This window comes from Eptesicus fuscus, chromosome 22 (assembly GCF_027574615.1).
Source record: "Eptesicus fuscus isolate TK198812 chromosome 22, DD_ASM_mEF_20220401, whole genome shotgun sequence".
Taxonomy (NCBI): Eukaryota; Metazoa; Chordata; class Mammalia; order Chiroptera; family Vespertilionidae; genus Eptesicus; species Eptesicus fuscus.
Window position 1 is genome coordinate 10,146,777 of NC_072494.1, and position 15,010 is coordinate 10,161,786.

Genomic DNA, 15,010 nt, shown 5'->3' on the forward strand with positions numbered 1-15,010 from the left:
AGGAGCACATCCGCAGCGTTGGTTTGCTCTGTGTGTGAGTGTGTGTGTGTGTGTGTGTGTGTGTGTGTGTGTGTGTGTGTGTGTGTACACGCACTCTCTCTGCTACTGTAAAAGAAGCAAAAAAGAGAGGCACGTGGTTAAGCTCACAGGGGTGGGTTCTTCCAGTCTTACTTTACTTCCTTGTGCTAAAGCTCAGAATCACAATAAGGAAACTAACCCCCAAGATGAACTTCGCATGTAAGATCTTAGCCAGCTTCCTCCTGATTTTCATCCCTTCTACCAAAGGTAAGTTGGTGTGCGGGTCTCCACTGCCACCGTTCCAAGCTTCTTTGGAGGCTCTGAAGTGAGTGCAGAGTCCGAGAGGTCACAGCCAGCTGTGCCTGGCAGTGAGTCTCAAGGCCTCAGAGACTGTCTTGCTTTTTATAGGTGTAGCTCCTCCAGCTAGCGAGGTCCTGGGTATCCTGCACCATGACATCGTGATCATTCCTGATCCTCCAAAGAAGGACAATATACTACATGACATAGCATGGAAAAAAGACGGAAGGAGGATTATACGATGTATAAATGGCATGATTACTAACGAGAATAAGGAAAAATACCAAGTATTTGAAAATGGAACTCTGAAAATTAAACATCTGCAAAGAAATGATAGTGACAGCTACGAGGTAAACCTATATAATTCGGATGGACACAACATATTGACGCAAACATTTGCTCTGAAGATTCTAGGTAAGTCTTTGTTCCCTAAATTCCTCCGTCTCAATATGGGTGCTATTTAGCAAGTTGGGGAATAGCATTTATCAAATATCTCCCAGCCCTGCCTCAGCCTTGGAGGAGCCCAAGGGAAAACTGAGGCATCCCTCCTGCCTCAGGGGAGGCTCCGAGCTGTGGGAGATGGAATCCACATGTGGAAATACACAGCTGATTCACAGTCTGCCTGCCTGGAACTGTCTGTCTCTCCAGTGGTTATATGGGAACGTGGGGCTGAGCAAAGAACCCGGATTAAGGTGGCATTAATCAGGAGGAGGGAGCAGGCAGTGGCGAAAGAATAGGCAGGCATTCCAGGTGGATGATGAAGGGCAAGCTAGGTGGGAGCAGGGAAGGTGAGGCTCACTGGAGAGCAGTGGGTCTTCCAACAAAGACAATTTCCAGCCAGGATGCCCTGAAGGAGTAGCTGTATGGCAGGAAAGGCCTGGGAAGGATGCATTTAAGGATGAAGAGCCCTGATTTCTGACCCACTCCGCATCAGAGTGGTCCAAATGGGTTCTGCCGGCCTCTGTAGAAAACGCGCAGGTGTGGCTCCGTGTGTCTGTGAATGGCCGGGAGGGCAGAGTGCATACTGAAGATGGTAGCAAGAAGACTGGCCAGGAGGCTGCTGCTGTATCCCAGTGAAGGGAAGAGGGGCTGGGTTGTGATTCTTAACCCTGCCTGCACGTTAGAATCAACCGAGAGGCTATTAAAAGTTGCCAGTGCCCTGGTTCCATCCTGACAATTAAGTCAGAATATTTTAGCGTGGGACCTGGGCATCAGCAGGGTCTAAAGGTTGTCAGGTGACTGTGATCAGCAGTAAAGGCTGACACTCTCTGGCCTGGACTAAAGGATGCCTGTCAAGTGAGGAAGGGTGAGTATATGGAGAGTCATATGTGGAGAAAGCCTAGGCAGGAAGGCATGGGTGTGGGACAGAGGGAAGAGAAAGTGGGACTGAAATGACATGCAGTTGAACGTCCAGGAGCCGCTTGAAAGGGGGTGATAAGAAGTGAGAAGAGGGTCCTAGCAGGTTCAGCTCAGTGGACAGAGCGTCGGTCAGTGGACCGAAGGGTCTCAGGTTTGATTCCAGTCAAAGAGCATGTGTTTCAGTTGCAGGTTCGCTCCCCAGCCCTGGTCAGGGCTTGTGTGGGAGGCAACCAACTGACGTTTCTCTCTCTGTGTCTCTCCCCTCCCTTCCACTGTCTCTAAAAATCAATGGGGGAGTGGGGTTTGGGGGGGGGGGGGAATAAAAATCAATGGAAAAATATCCTCAGGTGAGGATTAAAACACATACAAAAAACATCAAAGTGGGAAGAGGAAGCTGCACTTGGCCTTGAGAGGAAGACAGGAACCTCAGCATGAGCACCAGGCAACCACTCTGAGCAAATAACACTTCTGTACTTCACACAGGAAATGTCACCCGGGGCAAGGCCCCTCCTCCTGCAGGGCCACCTTCCAGTCCTGTCCTCAGTGTGTGGACCTGGCAGCCACCCCTCTCCAACGATTCCAGACATTGTCAGCTCCCTGCACAAGACAGCTTCCCACAGCCTGGTCCTCACACTTGAATAGAGAGTACATTCCAGAACCGGGGTGGGACGTAGAATAGAGTCAGAAGGCGCCTCTGCATATGGGGCTCTGGAAGCCCCAGATCTCAAGACTCCTGCCAGCACGGGCTTGGGGTCTTGCTTAGAACACGAGTCTCCCATTCCTGTCTTTTTTAGTATGGCAGCCATCAGAGTGCCTGTCTGCTGGGTGTCGAGCGCTTTGCTCTCATGACCTTATTTGAGGGTCCCAGCACTCCTGAGAGGCAGCTGTTACTACCCGCTTCTTTTCTATAAGGAAACAGAAGCGACTTGCCCCAAGTCTCACGGTCTACCTGCTGCAAAGTCAGGACCAAACCCAGGGCTTCTTTTCAACAAAGATGGTGACTTTTTTTTTTTCTTTCCAAAAGCTTTATTGAGACACAATTCACATACCATAAAATTCACCCACGTAAAGTGTATAATTCAGTGGTGGTTAGTATGCTCAGGGATGTGCAACCAACAACAAAATCAACTTTAGAACATCTGTAGTTCTTCCCCCTCCCCCCAAATAAACCCTGCACTCCTTGGCCAAAAAGACAGAGATCTTTCCATGACACAACAGCCATCCCCACCCCACACCCCCGCCTCTGTGTGTGTGTGTGTGTATGTGTGTGTGTGTGTGAGAGAGAGAGAGAGAGACAGCATCACCATTCCTTGCCACACAGCCTAGAGTAAATTCTCTATCTGCTCTCAGTGTGGTTTTCATAATAATAACTGCCTGGGATATTCAGGAGACATGGTTTCAATAACTAAGCACAGGTGCCTTCGGTGCCTGGGACACAGCGCCTGTTTGCCGAGTACCCTCCCCATCTCATTGCTTCTTCATGCTTCTCCTGGCTACAGTCTTGGCACCCAAATCCCCTCAATGAGGGGGCTGCTGCCGCTGGTTGAAGAGGCTGTGGAATGCCTTTTAAAAGCAGATGTTAGTGGAGAAGCGGTTAAACCTAGAATTAAGGAGTTCTCACCTAGGGGATGAGCCCCCTTGGATCTGGCCATTCCTCTGCTAGGAAGCCCTCTGACAGAGAGGATATGTACAAAGATAGGACTTCGAGAATCTGCTGATGGTCGTGTGGTTTATATTAGTGAAATACTGGGAAGGATTTTAAAGTCCCCAGCGGTTAGAAAATTATTCACTAAATGAAGAATACATCATTTAAAAACAATGGTGGTGACATACTTGATATTCTTAAGGGAAAGAATTTCATAAAAGATCAGTGAAGGAACAAAGGCAGACTACAAAATCATAGGATACAGTTTTCATTTTTAAAACATTATTTATATGTGTATGGAATGCATAGAAAACATCTGCTAAAGATATACATCAAAGCATTAATAATAATTGGCTCCGAGTAGTGGAATTGCAAGTGATTTTTAGTCTTGAAACTTTTAAAATCAATTTTTACCATGATGGGGTGTCACTCTTATAAATAGAACAAAGAATATTTCCATTCTAAAAAGACAAGTAAATGCCTTGACTCCACCCCAGACTACGCACTAACCCTGTCTTGCTGTTTGATGGTGTTTCTGCATCCTCCTCTTTCTTGGTTGCATAGAATGCAAGGACGGGCGGAAATCTTAATTTCTGCATGCCTTGCCCTGACCTGTTTGGCTCAGTGGATAGAGCATCAGCCTGAGGACTGAAGGGTCCCAGGTTTCGATTCCAGTCAAGGGCATGTACCTTGGTTGCGGGCACATCCCCAGTAGGGGGTTGTGCAGGAGGCAGCTGATGGATGCTTCTCTCTCATCGATGTTTCTAACTTTCTATCCCTCTTCCCTTCCTCTCTGTAAAAAAATCAATAAAATATATATATTTTTAAAAATAAAAAATTTTCTGCATGCCTATATATCGAGACAGAAATGCAATTTGGTGGGAAAGTTCATTAATGAGATATTGTAGGGTATCCTGGGAAAGTAAGCTGTCCATCAGCATAGTGAATGGAGAGACCCCGGGCAACAAAGGTGGCCAGTCTGGGGCCAGAGGAAAGTAGGAGAGAAAAAGCAGAAGAGGAGAAACCAGAGGTCTCAAAGCTACAACTGGTAGGGTAGGGTTTGCCCCTGGTCCGTGTGACGCCAAGGCCAGGCTCTTTGAAGATTCTCATGTCAGAAAAGCAAGGAATTCATGATTATGAATGGACCCACTCCCACCAATAACATCAGTGCCTACACTTGGCCCAGGGCTGTGTCACAGGCTGTCCCTGTCACAGCAGGTGGGGCCTGTCTTCCTTATCTTTCTCTTAGAGACGAGGTCCAACGTGCGTGGCACAATGCGTGGCCAGGCCGCTCTGGGCAAGAACCCCCCCAATTGAACCTCTCAGAGCCTTGGGCATTTCATCTGCCACTAGGAAGGAAAACATCAATCTCTCTGTTTGCTAGGATTAAATGATATCATGTATGTGAAAACTGTTTAAGGTATAAAACAGCACTTAAACATTTGACATGATACATTTTTACTGGTTTAATGTACGTACGAACTTTATCATAAATGCATTTTCTCTGAATGTGCTGTGTTGATTTAAAAAAATTATTTTTGAAAATAGTGGGGGTCTTTGAAATTGCTCCCTGGTCTCAAACCGACTCTATTCTCCCCCCACCCCCGCTCCTCTATAAAAAGGTATGTCTATTAATCATATAATAATCAGAAAGTTGACTCATATGAATGGGATTTTTCTTTTCAGAGAGGGTCTCAAAACCCGTGATCAACTGGAATTGTACCAACAAAACCATGACCTGTGAGGTAACACAAGGAACTGACCCTAAAATAACACTGTATCGATATAGGATCAGCATCAAAGAAGGCCAGAAGGCCATCACGTACAAGTGGACCACCAAACCAAATGCACCATTCAACTGCACAGCAACTAACGGTGTCAGCGGGGAAACCAGCGTGGTGGACATTGACTGTTCAGGTACGTGTCAGACATCCCAAGTTCACTTCTCAAATACAGTCTGCCAGGCCCATGGTAAAGGCCCACTCCAGGGCCCTGGTGCCAGGCTAGGAGGCAGCTTTGACTCAGGATGAGAACTGAAAGCACACCCCTCCCCCCTAAAAACCTTCAAGGCAAGACTTAGAGGAAAGGGGAGGTGGTGTGCTATGGTTACCCACCTGGCACCCTCCCACAGAGCACCATATAACTTCAGGCAATTAAAAAGATCTTATGGGAGAAAGAATTGCCAAATGGGAGACACAGAAGGAGCGGTAGAGGCTTTTTTATGCAAACCTCCACTTCCCAGAGAAACGAACTTACTTGCCCATGGTCCCTCGACTAGTCAGTAATCACAGTGGTGACTCCCATTGTAATGATGGAGAAGAGAGCAGGAAAGATTCCCTTGGGGTGGGGGGAGATGGCCAGCACCTCCTATCAGAGGCTGAAGAAAAACACACGGAGTTAGGGGGCTGGGAGAAGAAGAGCTCGAGGCCAGGGAGGACCATGAGCGCAGTGAGAAAATGCTCCTCCTGCCTTAGAACAGACAGCCTGGCTTTGGCACCAGCACCAGGAAGTCCTGAAACTCTAAGAGTCTAAGCTTTTTCCTGGCAGCCCAGCCTGACATTGCCTCCAGAAGTAAAGTTGGGGAGTCTGCTGTAGTCCTCAGCTCTGGGAACCAGAGGTCTGTCCAAACGTAGCGGGATGACCTTGACAGAGTTCCTTTCCTCTGGGCCACCGCCTCCTGGTCCGAAAGGAAAATGAGCCCCTGATTCCCAAGAGTCTACTCATCTGAGACTCTGTGATTACCTTCCCAGTGCGGTCTGGTGGACCCCAGAAGGGAAATTGAACACAAAAGCAGTTATTTGGTCAGAAGTCCTGAGTGTATGCAGTGACTATGGCTGGTCAGTGACCCTAGGAAGCAGTCCTGGGCTGGTGCGAAGGCAGAAGTAACGTTTTTTCATATATATTCTTTGAATTAGTTCTATTTTTTGCTGCATAACAAATTATCCCACATTTTGTGACTCAACACAACAAGCAGTTATTATCGCACAGGTTCTGTGAGTCATGAATCTGGGAGTGACTTGATGGTCCTGGCTCAGCATCCTTCATGAAGCTACAATCCAGATACTGGCAGTATGTCATGTCAATCATGTCCAGGCTCTGTGGAGGGGTCTATGTCCAAGATCACTCATGTGGGCCATTGGGCTGCCTCACGGTATGGCCGCCAACTTCCCTCTGAGCAATCTAAGCAAGAGCAAGAACAAGGTCTCGAGATAAAAGTCACGAACATTTTATAACCATCTCAGGAGTGATAGGTATCCCGGCACTTTCGCTGTATTCTAGCCATCAGAAGCAACCAATAAGTCCGGGCCACATTCAATTGGAAGGGATGACACAAAGACGGGAATCCCAGGAGGCAGGATCTTTGGGCCATCTAAGAGTCTGCCCCCCACACCCGTAGACCAGCATCACTTCTCCCCACATGTCTGCCCATCACCACTGCACAGTGAATCCAGCGGCCCCTCCTTGACTTTACGACCCCTTTGCCCTTTCAGGAGGCCTTTGCTTAGAGATGCCAGATTTAGCAAAGAAGAAGACAGCATAAATATGTTCCAAATGTTGCGTGGGACATATCAGTAGCTAAACTAAAAATTATTCATTGTTCAATTGAACTTTCACTGGGCCTCCTGTATTTTATCTGACATCCCTACTTCATGTCTTTTTAAACTAGATTCCATCAGGATAAAAGTGCATGTGTATTAGGGATGGAGAGAGGGCCTTGGGTCAAAGACTAGAAACTTCATGCTCCTTCCTCTATGATGCAGAGCAGGAGCCGGACTGGGAAGAGCCACCAAAGGGACGGGAGGAATATCGGGGCAGGGGGGAAGAAAAGGGGAGACCGGGGAGGCGGGTGCTTCTCTTGAAGACCCTATAAAGGACCAGGGTGTTTCCTCCTGAAAGGCCAAGGCAGAGAGGAGTGGAGATAAGACTAACCATGGGGCTCAGAACAGGTGACTGTGTACTTAAAACCAGAACACAGGAGGCCGGAACCACCACATAAACTTCTGGGCACCTCCCTCCGAGGAGGGCAGGGAGGAGGGTGGCTGGCTTTAGACACCGTGAGCTCCCAGTTTTGAATGCCTCTGAGAGAAGCTGGAATGCCTCCCACGGGGAGCACTCCCAGGTGCCCCAGAGGGCCATGCTGGACAAGCCTGAGGACTGACTTTGTAATATCCCCAAGATAAGGGTGTGGCCGTCCGTGTGCGGACTGAGAGAAGACGAGCTGGTGACTGCCTGGCTGAGCCCTGGCCTGTCCTGGCCCACCCGCATCAGAACCTGGGAAGCTCTCTGCTCAGCCTGAAGGAGACTCCAAGCAGCCTCCAGCCCTGCCTCCCAGCCAGCCGATCCCAAAGAACCGCAGATACGTTCTTGACCCATTTCACAGCAGTTTAGAGTCATGCCTGCTGTTCTAAAGGCAGCCCCTTCATCCGCAGACCAGAGGATGTGCAACTGGCAGGCAAAGAGCCGGTCAGAGAGACTGAACAAAGCAAGCAAGGACTAGCACACCACCGCAGCCTGTCGGTCAGGTTTCTGGGCCTCGTGCTTGCTCCTGGGCTCCGTGTGTAAGAGGATCGTCCTAGGAAAGTTTGGCTGGAGAAAGGTTTCTTTGTGATGCTGGGCTGAGCTCCAGTTTGTGCTCCAGATGTCTGAGTCCCCTGACCCCTGGCCCCACTGCTGCCTCTCTCGCTGTGGGCAGATGGCCCAGCAGCCCTCCGGGGAACAGCTCCCAGGACACAGAGCTCAACTAAGAGCAGGCCCTCGCCTCTGCGCTGCTTTACAGTTTACAAAGCACTTTCACATCCATTATCTGATTGACTCCCAGCAGCCTCCCTGTGATGTGAGTTTCATCATCTCCATTTTACAAAGAAAGGCACAGGCTCAGAGAGGTGGAGTCACTTGCCAAAGGTCACACAGCGCTTGCCTAGAGGAGCCTGGAACTCAAACCCTTTTCCCTAAACACTGAGTCATTGTTTTCCTCATTGCTTTACAGCAACTGAAGAAGGGCGGGAGCTGAAGATCAAGCCCCCTGCTGCTGCTAACTCACTGTGTGCCAGGGTTTCTCTCTCAGGCCCGGGGAAGTCTGGGAGGGGTGCTGGCTGTGCGGTCAGGGCGCTGGGCCGGATAAGGGACACGTTAGTCTTTGGTCACTACCTGGTCAAGAGGGTGAGGGGAAACAACTGGTATAGGAGGGCAGCCAGAGGTGAAGCTGGGTAAAAGGTGCAGAAACTCTGAGACAAGCAGCTGCTTAAAGGAACCACTCAGGAAGATACTGTGTGGCCTTGGGCAACTCACCCGCCCTCTCTGGGCCTTGTCTGTAAACCTAGAGGTGATACCGCATTGTCTCTAACCTCCTTCTAGATCTAAACTGCTGCTATGGTGTCTTTCCTGGGGGCCCTGGCGGTCCCCTGGCGCAGGAAGGATCGGTGTTCTAGCCCAAGAGGGCACTTCCTCAAGGCGCCTTTGGGGACAGACACCTTCCGCCACCCTCCATGAGCTTGGCCTTTGTGAGGTTGAGGAGTTGCGTTTTTTAAGCCCTATCATCTGCTTAACTCGGGAGGCAGGAATCCTTGGCCTGAGCAGTGGAGGTCCCTCTGCTAACACGGACCCACCATCCCCCCCTCTTTCCTCTTGCAGAGAAAGGGCTGGATATGCCCCTCATCATTGGCATTTGTGGTGGAGGCATTTTCTTCTTCCTCTTTGTGGCACTCCTCATTCTCTTCATCAGCAAGAGGAGAAAACAGCACAGAAGGAAAAACGGTGAGCCCCGCTCCTGCCCCCCTCCCCGCCCCTGCAGGCCTGAGCAAAATCCCCGTGGAAACGACTCGCAGGGAGGACACTTGCGTCTGGATTCGGCAGTTTCAGAATGTCAGGGCTGTAACCGGCGGTTACAGTTTGTTCCATTCTGTGGTTAGCTCTACTTCTGAAAAACAGATTCTCAGTGGCAACCATGTGGGAGCTTAAGAAGCTGAATCCAGGCTGGCCCCATTGTCGTCCACCTCCTGAGCCGACTCTGCGTAAGGCAGGGTGGACTTTATTTATGTATTTATTTGTTTATGTATGTACGTACGTACGTATGTATTTTTTTCCATCACCTTTTGCCCCCTCTATGCCCTCTTGCACCTCCACCCCTCCCCCTCTACCCTCTGCAATCATCACCCTGCTGTCCCTGTGTGTGGTTATACTTTGAATAACCCACACATCTCTATGTGGGTAGGAGGGTTAGCTTCAAAACACATTTCTGTGGACACACATCTTGCCCAATCCTGCGGGGATGGCCAAGTTCCTAGGAACACGGGTAAAATTTCAGGGCCTCGGGGACCCGCAGGGACACCCTTGTTCTAAAACCAGGTGTTCATGCCTTCTTTTCCAATTAGCTGTTCAGAGGGGTGTACTTGGGCTCTGGGTGTTTGTCCCTCAAACCAGGCCTGTCTGACAACCCCCCGAGATTAAAAAGATGATGCTCAGAAGTGGGGAGCTAGCTCAAAGAGCACGCAGGCCACCAGAGGCAGTGTGTGCAGATACAGTTACCACCCCCCTTCTCTGTGCGAATGCGTTCCAAGATGCCCAGTGGCTGCCTGGAACCACAGATAGTACCAAAGCCTGTATATACTATGTTTTTCCTACAAATGCATACTTATAATGAAGTTTCATTTATAACTTCAGGCACAGTAAGAGATGAACAATAGTGACTAATAATCAAATAGATTATAACAATACCTTGTAATAAAAGTTATGTGAATGGCTTTGTGGCATTATTAAGTAGAATAATGGTGACTTGAACACACGCACTGTGGTGCCTCGACAGTCGATCTGATAACTAAATGGCTGCTAAGTGACTAATGGAGCATGTACGGCGTAGATACATACACGGAGTGGATACATTGGGCAAAGAGATGATTCATATACAGACAGGACAGAGCAAGATTTCATCGCTATTCAGAACAGCGTGCAATTTAAAATTTATGAATTGTTTATTTCTGGAAATTTCCATTTAATATTTTTGCACTGCAGTTGACCACGGGTAAGTGAAACTGTGAATAAGAGGGGACTACTCTAATGACACACCAGGTGTCTCCACAGGTGCTGGAATGGGACTGTTGGGACCCCATGCTGCAGGTGGGTCCAACAGGAGGCATCCAGCCATTGGCAGGCCCCTCAGATTCTGTGTAACCTCACATTCATTGTAGGACTGGGTCCCCTCACTCTAGGTCTTTTCCTAGAACGGGCACCCCTCTCCCCCAAGGAAGGACCTGGTGGCCTTGAACTACCGTTAGATTTGAGTGCCACTGGCCTTCAGCCATAAGTCCTGCCATACCTCTGCCCCATGTTCCACCTGCATCCTTCCCACACTCTCCACCCCAGTGGAAGAGAATCACCTGCTGAGTCCCAGAGGCACTCACAACTTCCTCACTTCTATGCCTTGCTCAGGCTGTTCTCTGCCCCTTTCCTCCTGCAAAGGCCCCTTCTCCATCACCTAATGATCAAAGATCACTTATTCTTCCAGAGTGACCTCACATGCCACCCACAACAAGGCAATCCCTGCTTTCACCAGGCTGAAATGACCAACAGAATGACTGCCTCATCGTGACAAAATAATGGCTTGTGCCAGGCACTAATCTCTATAATATATGCTTCATATTTATGATCTTATCCAAATTTCCAAGTGACCTTATGAAACAGATAATATTCACACGGATGAGGAAATTTAAGCTCAGTGAGGTTCAATGATTTGCCCCGAATCCAGATGCCAGCAGGCTGAGTCAGGACTAGGCGAGGCCAGCAAGGAGCTCAGGGTGCAACATTTAAAGAGACGCTCACCTTTGACCCTGCTGTTGCGCAACCTTGAGAGTGAGGGCCTGGGTGCCGTGCTGGCTTCACCCTCATCGGCCCAGCCCTGGGCTGGGTAACTAGGAGCTGCAATGAGGGAGGAGGACACCGGGCCTGGAGGAAGGCTTGGAGCAGACCTTGGGCAGGGATGGCTAGTTGGATGTGGGCATGCTGGGGCCCTCAGCCCAGCTCTGGCCAGACAGGCTACACAGAGCCACAGCTAGCCTAGTCTGTCCACGCCAGCCTGAGGTTTCCATCACTGGACCACCCCCGACTCCTCCTCCTGGACAACTGGGGCTCTTGGTCTGCACCCCTGTGGGGTCCTTCCTGGAGCCTGGCATTGTGATCTGCAGTCCCACTTACTTGACTTAGGCTTCCTGAGCACAGTGTTTGTGTCTGGGCCACCACTGCCACTTAGCAATGGCACCTGCCACCTGGAGGAAGAGGAATACATTTTCGAATAACAAATGAACAGGACAGTGGTGAACAGACCAGTGAATGAATGGCCAGGCCAAGCCTGCCGCGTAGGGGATAAAAACGAACCCCCATTGTCCCACAGCGGGGAGTGGTTCAGAGGTCACAGTCCTCTGCCCGGCCTCCTGAGACCACCTTGGGGCACCAGGGATGGCATAGAGGGTGCGTTTGCCCTTTCTGTGCCCTTTTCTCTGTGTGCGTGGAGCACACCGGCCTCCCACATGTCCAAGCCACATCACGGCCTTAAGCCCTCACAGTGGACGCCGCCTGAGCCTGGATTCGGCAGTGGGAGGAAGCCTTTGGCCCAGCGTCACCACCCGAAGTTGCAGGGCGACACAGTTCAGGGTGCCTGGCTCAAAGCCCTCACCCCTATAATGATGCGACCCTGGGGAGAATGTTCTCCTGCCTCCTCCAGAGCGCTGCAAGGATGGCCGTGGGCATGGGGACACCACTCCTTCCTTGTAGCCCAAAGGAGGCAGAGGGGCCGGGGGGCGGGGGCCCTCCAGATTGCCAGCAGCTGAGCATCTGCACACATTTTCTGTGTGATCTGAAAACTTCACAGGACAAACTGCGTTACTAGGAGTCGTGGGCCTGTTTTCCTGATTGACAGGCCCCCAGAGCAGAGAATCCCAGAGGGGTGGCCGGGGAGGAATTCTTTCCTCCTGGGTGCAGGAGGATGGGGCTTGCTTCTGAATTTCTAAGAACCTATCCTCAAGCCCTCACTAGAATGTGGGTTGCATTAGAGCCAGAGTAAAAGGCAGATCTAACAGAGAAACCCGTGGGAACGAAGGTCATTACTGATGTCCCCTCTGCCCACTCAGGGCCTATGCGAGGGCTCTAACCACCAGGCGCTCAGCAAGCCACCTCTAGGACGACACAGAGGCCAGGCTGAGGGGTCCGAGTGTCCTTTCTGCTCCCAGGAGACCCAGGCACAAAGACCCCCGCCTGTCTCCTCACCTCTGGCTTTCTGAGTTCTCAAAGCCCCGGGCTCTCATTCTGCCTTGCTGGTGGGCATATCTGTCTGCCCTACAAGACTGGGAACCCTTAGAGCAGGGGTGGGGAACAGCCGGCCCACGGGCCTTGTATGGTCTGGCCCTGCCAAGGCATTAGAGGGGAGTTAATGAAATGTCTGACCAAATATAGCAGGCTAATTTTTAAAAATATGTATTTTTTTATTGCTGATAGTATTACAGATATCTCCCATTTCTCCCTTCTCTCCCCCCTCCTTCCAGCCCCCCTCCCCAAGTCTTCACTACCTTATTGCCTGTGTCCAGGGGCTATGCATATAAATTTGTAAGTTCTTTGGCTTATCTCTTCTCATCCCCCTATCCCCACATCGAGGTATGTCAGTCTGTTCCATGCTTCCATGCTTTAGGTCTTATTTTGCTGGTCAATTCATTTTGTTCATTAGATTCCACGAATAAGTGAAATCATGTGATATTTGTCTTTCTCAGTTTGGCTTATTTCACTTAGCATCATATTTTCCAGATCCGTCCAAAGCAGGCTAATTTTTATGTTGATGATTTTATATGGCCCACGAACAGGGCTATAAATATGCAAATGGCCTTTGGCAGAGAAAAGGCTCCCCACCCCTGCCTCAGCGGGTAGGGGCAGCTTCTGCCTCCTCATCACCTCCCCGAGAGCAGCTAGCAGACCCCTTGTGCAGCGAAGGGCCACTCGGTAAAGAGCCGCATCCATCATACCTTGCAAAGGTGAGCTCTGAAGTTTAGAAGTTTTGTTGTTGCAGGTGAGAAACTGGAACTCAGAGCACACAGAAGCACCTCTGAGGAAAGGAGCCGGAGGCCCCACCAAAACCCAGCCTCAGCTCCTCCCACTGCAGCCGCATCCCAAGCTCCTCCTCCACCTGGTCATCGTCCCCAGGCACATGGTCCTCGCCCCCCGCCTCCTGGCCACCGTGCCCAGCACCCGCAGCAGAAGAGGCCCCTGCCTCCCCCCGGCGCCCATGTCTACCAACAGAAAGGACCTCCTCTCCCCACGCCTCGGGTTCAACCGAAACCTCCCCGTGGAGCCAGAGAAAACGCCAAACTGTCTTCTGGCAGAGCTGACCCCATCCTTTGATTAGAAGAGGTAGAAACTGTGCCTTCCTGGAAAGGCACCGTGGGGCTCCTGCACTCGGTGCGGACGCCTGCACTTCTACCAGCTGCGTCCCACAAGCAGGGCGTCATCACCTCCCGGCTCCTGGCCCAGAGCCACACCTGCACACCCCTCAGCCACATGGTCTCACATCTGGAGTCACTGGCCTCCTCCTCAAGTGCCACCGCACCCAGAAGGGAGAGACAATAAAGTGCAATCATTAGGATGAGGGGTGACCGAGCACGAAACCCTAGAGCGCTCCGCGCCTCCCTGAGCGACATCCAGCAGCCGCTGTGCCCGTGTCTCGTTACCAGCCACCTGCCCGATGCAGAGACTCTGGGGTTTCTGATGTGCCTGGTGGACACTTGCCTACCATCTCCTGAGTAGATGTGAAATAAAAGGTTTGACTTGATCCCAGTGCCTACTCATTATAGAAAGCAACCCGGCAGCGCCCGGCCGGTATGGCTCAGTTGGTACAGTGTCGCCCCATGCACCAGGAGGTCTCACGGTTTGATTCCCGGTCAGGGCACATGCCCGGGTTGCAGGTTCAATCCCCAGTAAGGGGCGAGCAGGAAGCAGCTGATCAATGTTTCTCTATCATCGATGTATTACATCTCTCTGCCTCTCCCTTCCTCTCTCTAAAATCAATAAACTTAAAAAATAAAACAAAATAAAGGAACCCAGCATCAAGCTGCGGCATCAAAAAGAGGCTGGTTGGTGTGGCAGCAAGGCCACATTTGGTCGCCCCAATTTGCCTGGGTCCCCTCCCCCACCAGAGCACCAGCATGCTCCCCGGGGCTCAACTGCAAAGCCAGCCTGACAACCTACTTGTAGATTCGCTTAATGACTTGAAACCTCTCCGCACAAACTTCAACAAGAGGCACCAGAAAATGTAATTCTTTGGGTACCACTTCCTTCAGACACGGTCACGACGATCTATAGCAGTGGTTCCCAACATGGGGCACCCCCCCCCACAGGGGGGCAATTTGATTTTTAAGGGGGGCAATTCGAGTATGAGTTATTAACAGTGAATTTTTTTTGCATTTCTTAATGTTTCTAGGGGCCTCATCTACCGTATATAAATATATATTGTGACAACATATTTATGCATCTCAATTATATGTTTTGAAACTTTATTTGCTATTTTTTTCATATCGCTTCATATTATTATTTAACAGTTTCTTAGTGATTTCTTCCTCAGTACTTCAACTGTCCTTTCGTTCTTTTATTTTTCTCTTTCATGGGCGCCATGTTCTTTGGAAGCTTGTTTAGACCAAGTTAATGGCATTTTAGGCTTCC

At 50.3% G+C, this 15,010-nt stretch overlaps 1 protein-coding gene across 1 annotated transcript; it reads left to right on the top strand.

The window, feature by feature from the left end:
- The first annotated feature begins 224 nt into the window (after positions 1-224).
- CD2 (CD2 molecule) lies at positions 225-14,089 on the top strand. The gene is made up of 5 exons (XM_054712246.1): positions 225-285; positions 364-729; positions 5,006-5,236; positions 8,951-9,073; positions 13,365-14,089. Exons 1-5 carry the CDS (start codon positions 225-227, stop codon positions 13,694-13,696), a joined length of 1,113 nt encoding a protein of 370 aa, XP_054568221.1. The 3' UTR covers positions 13,697-14,089.
- Positions 14,090-15,010: the final 921 nt, after the last annotated feature.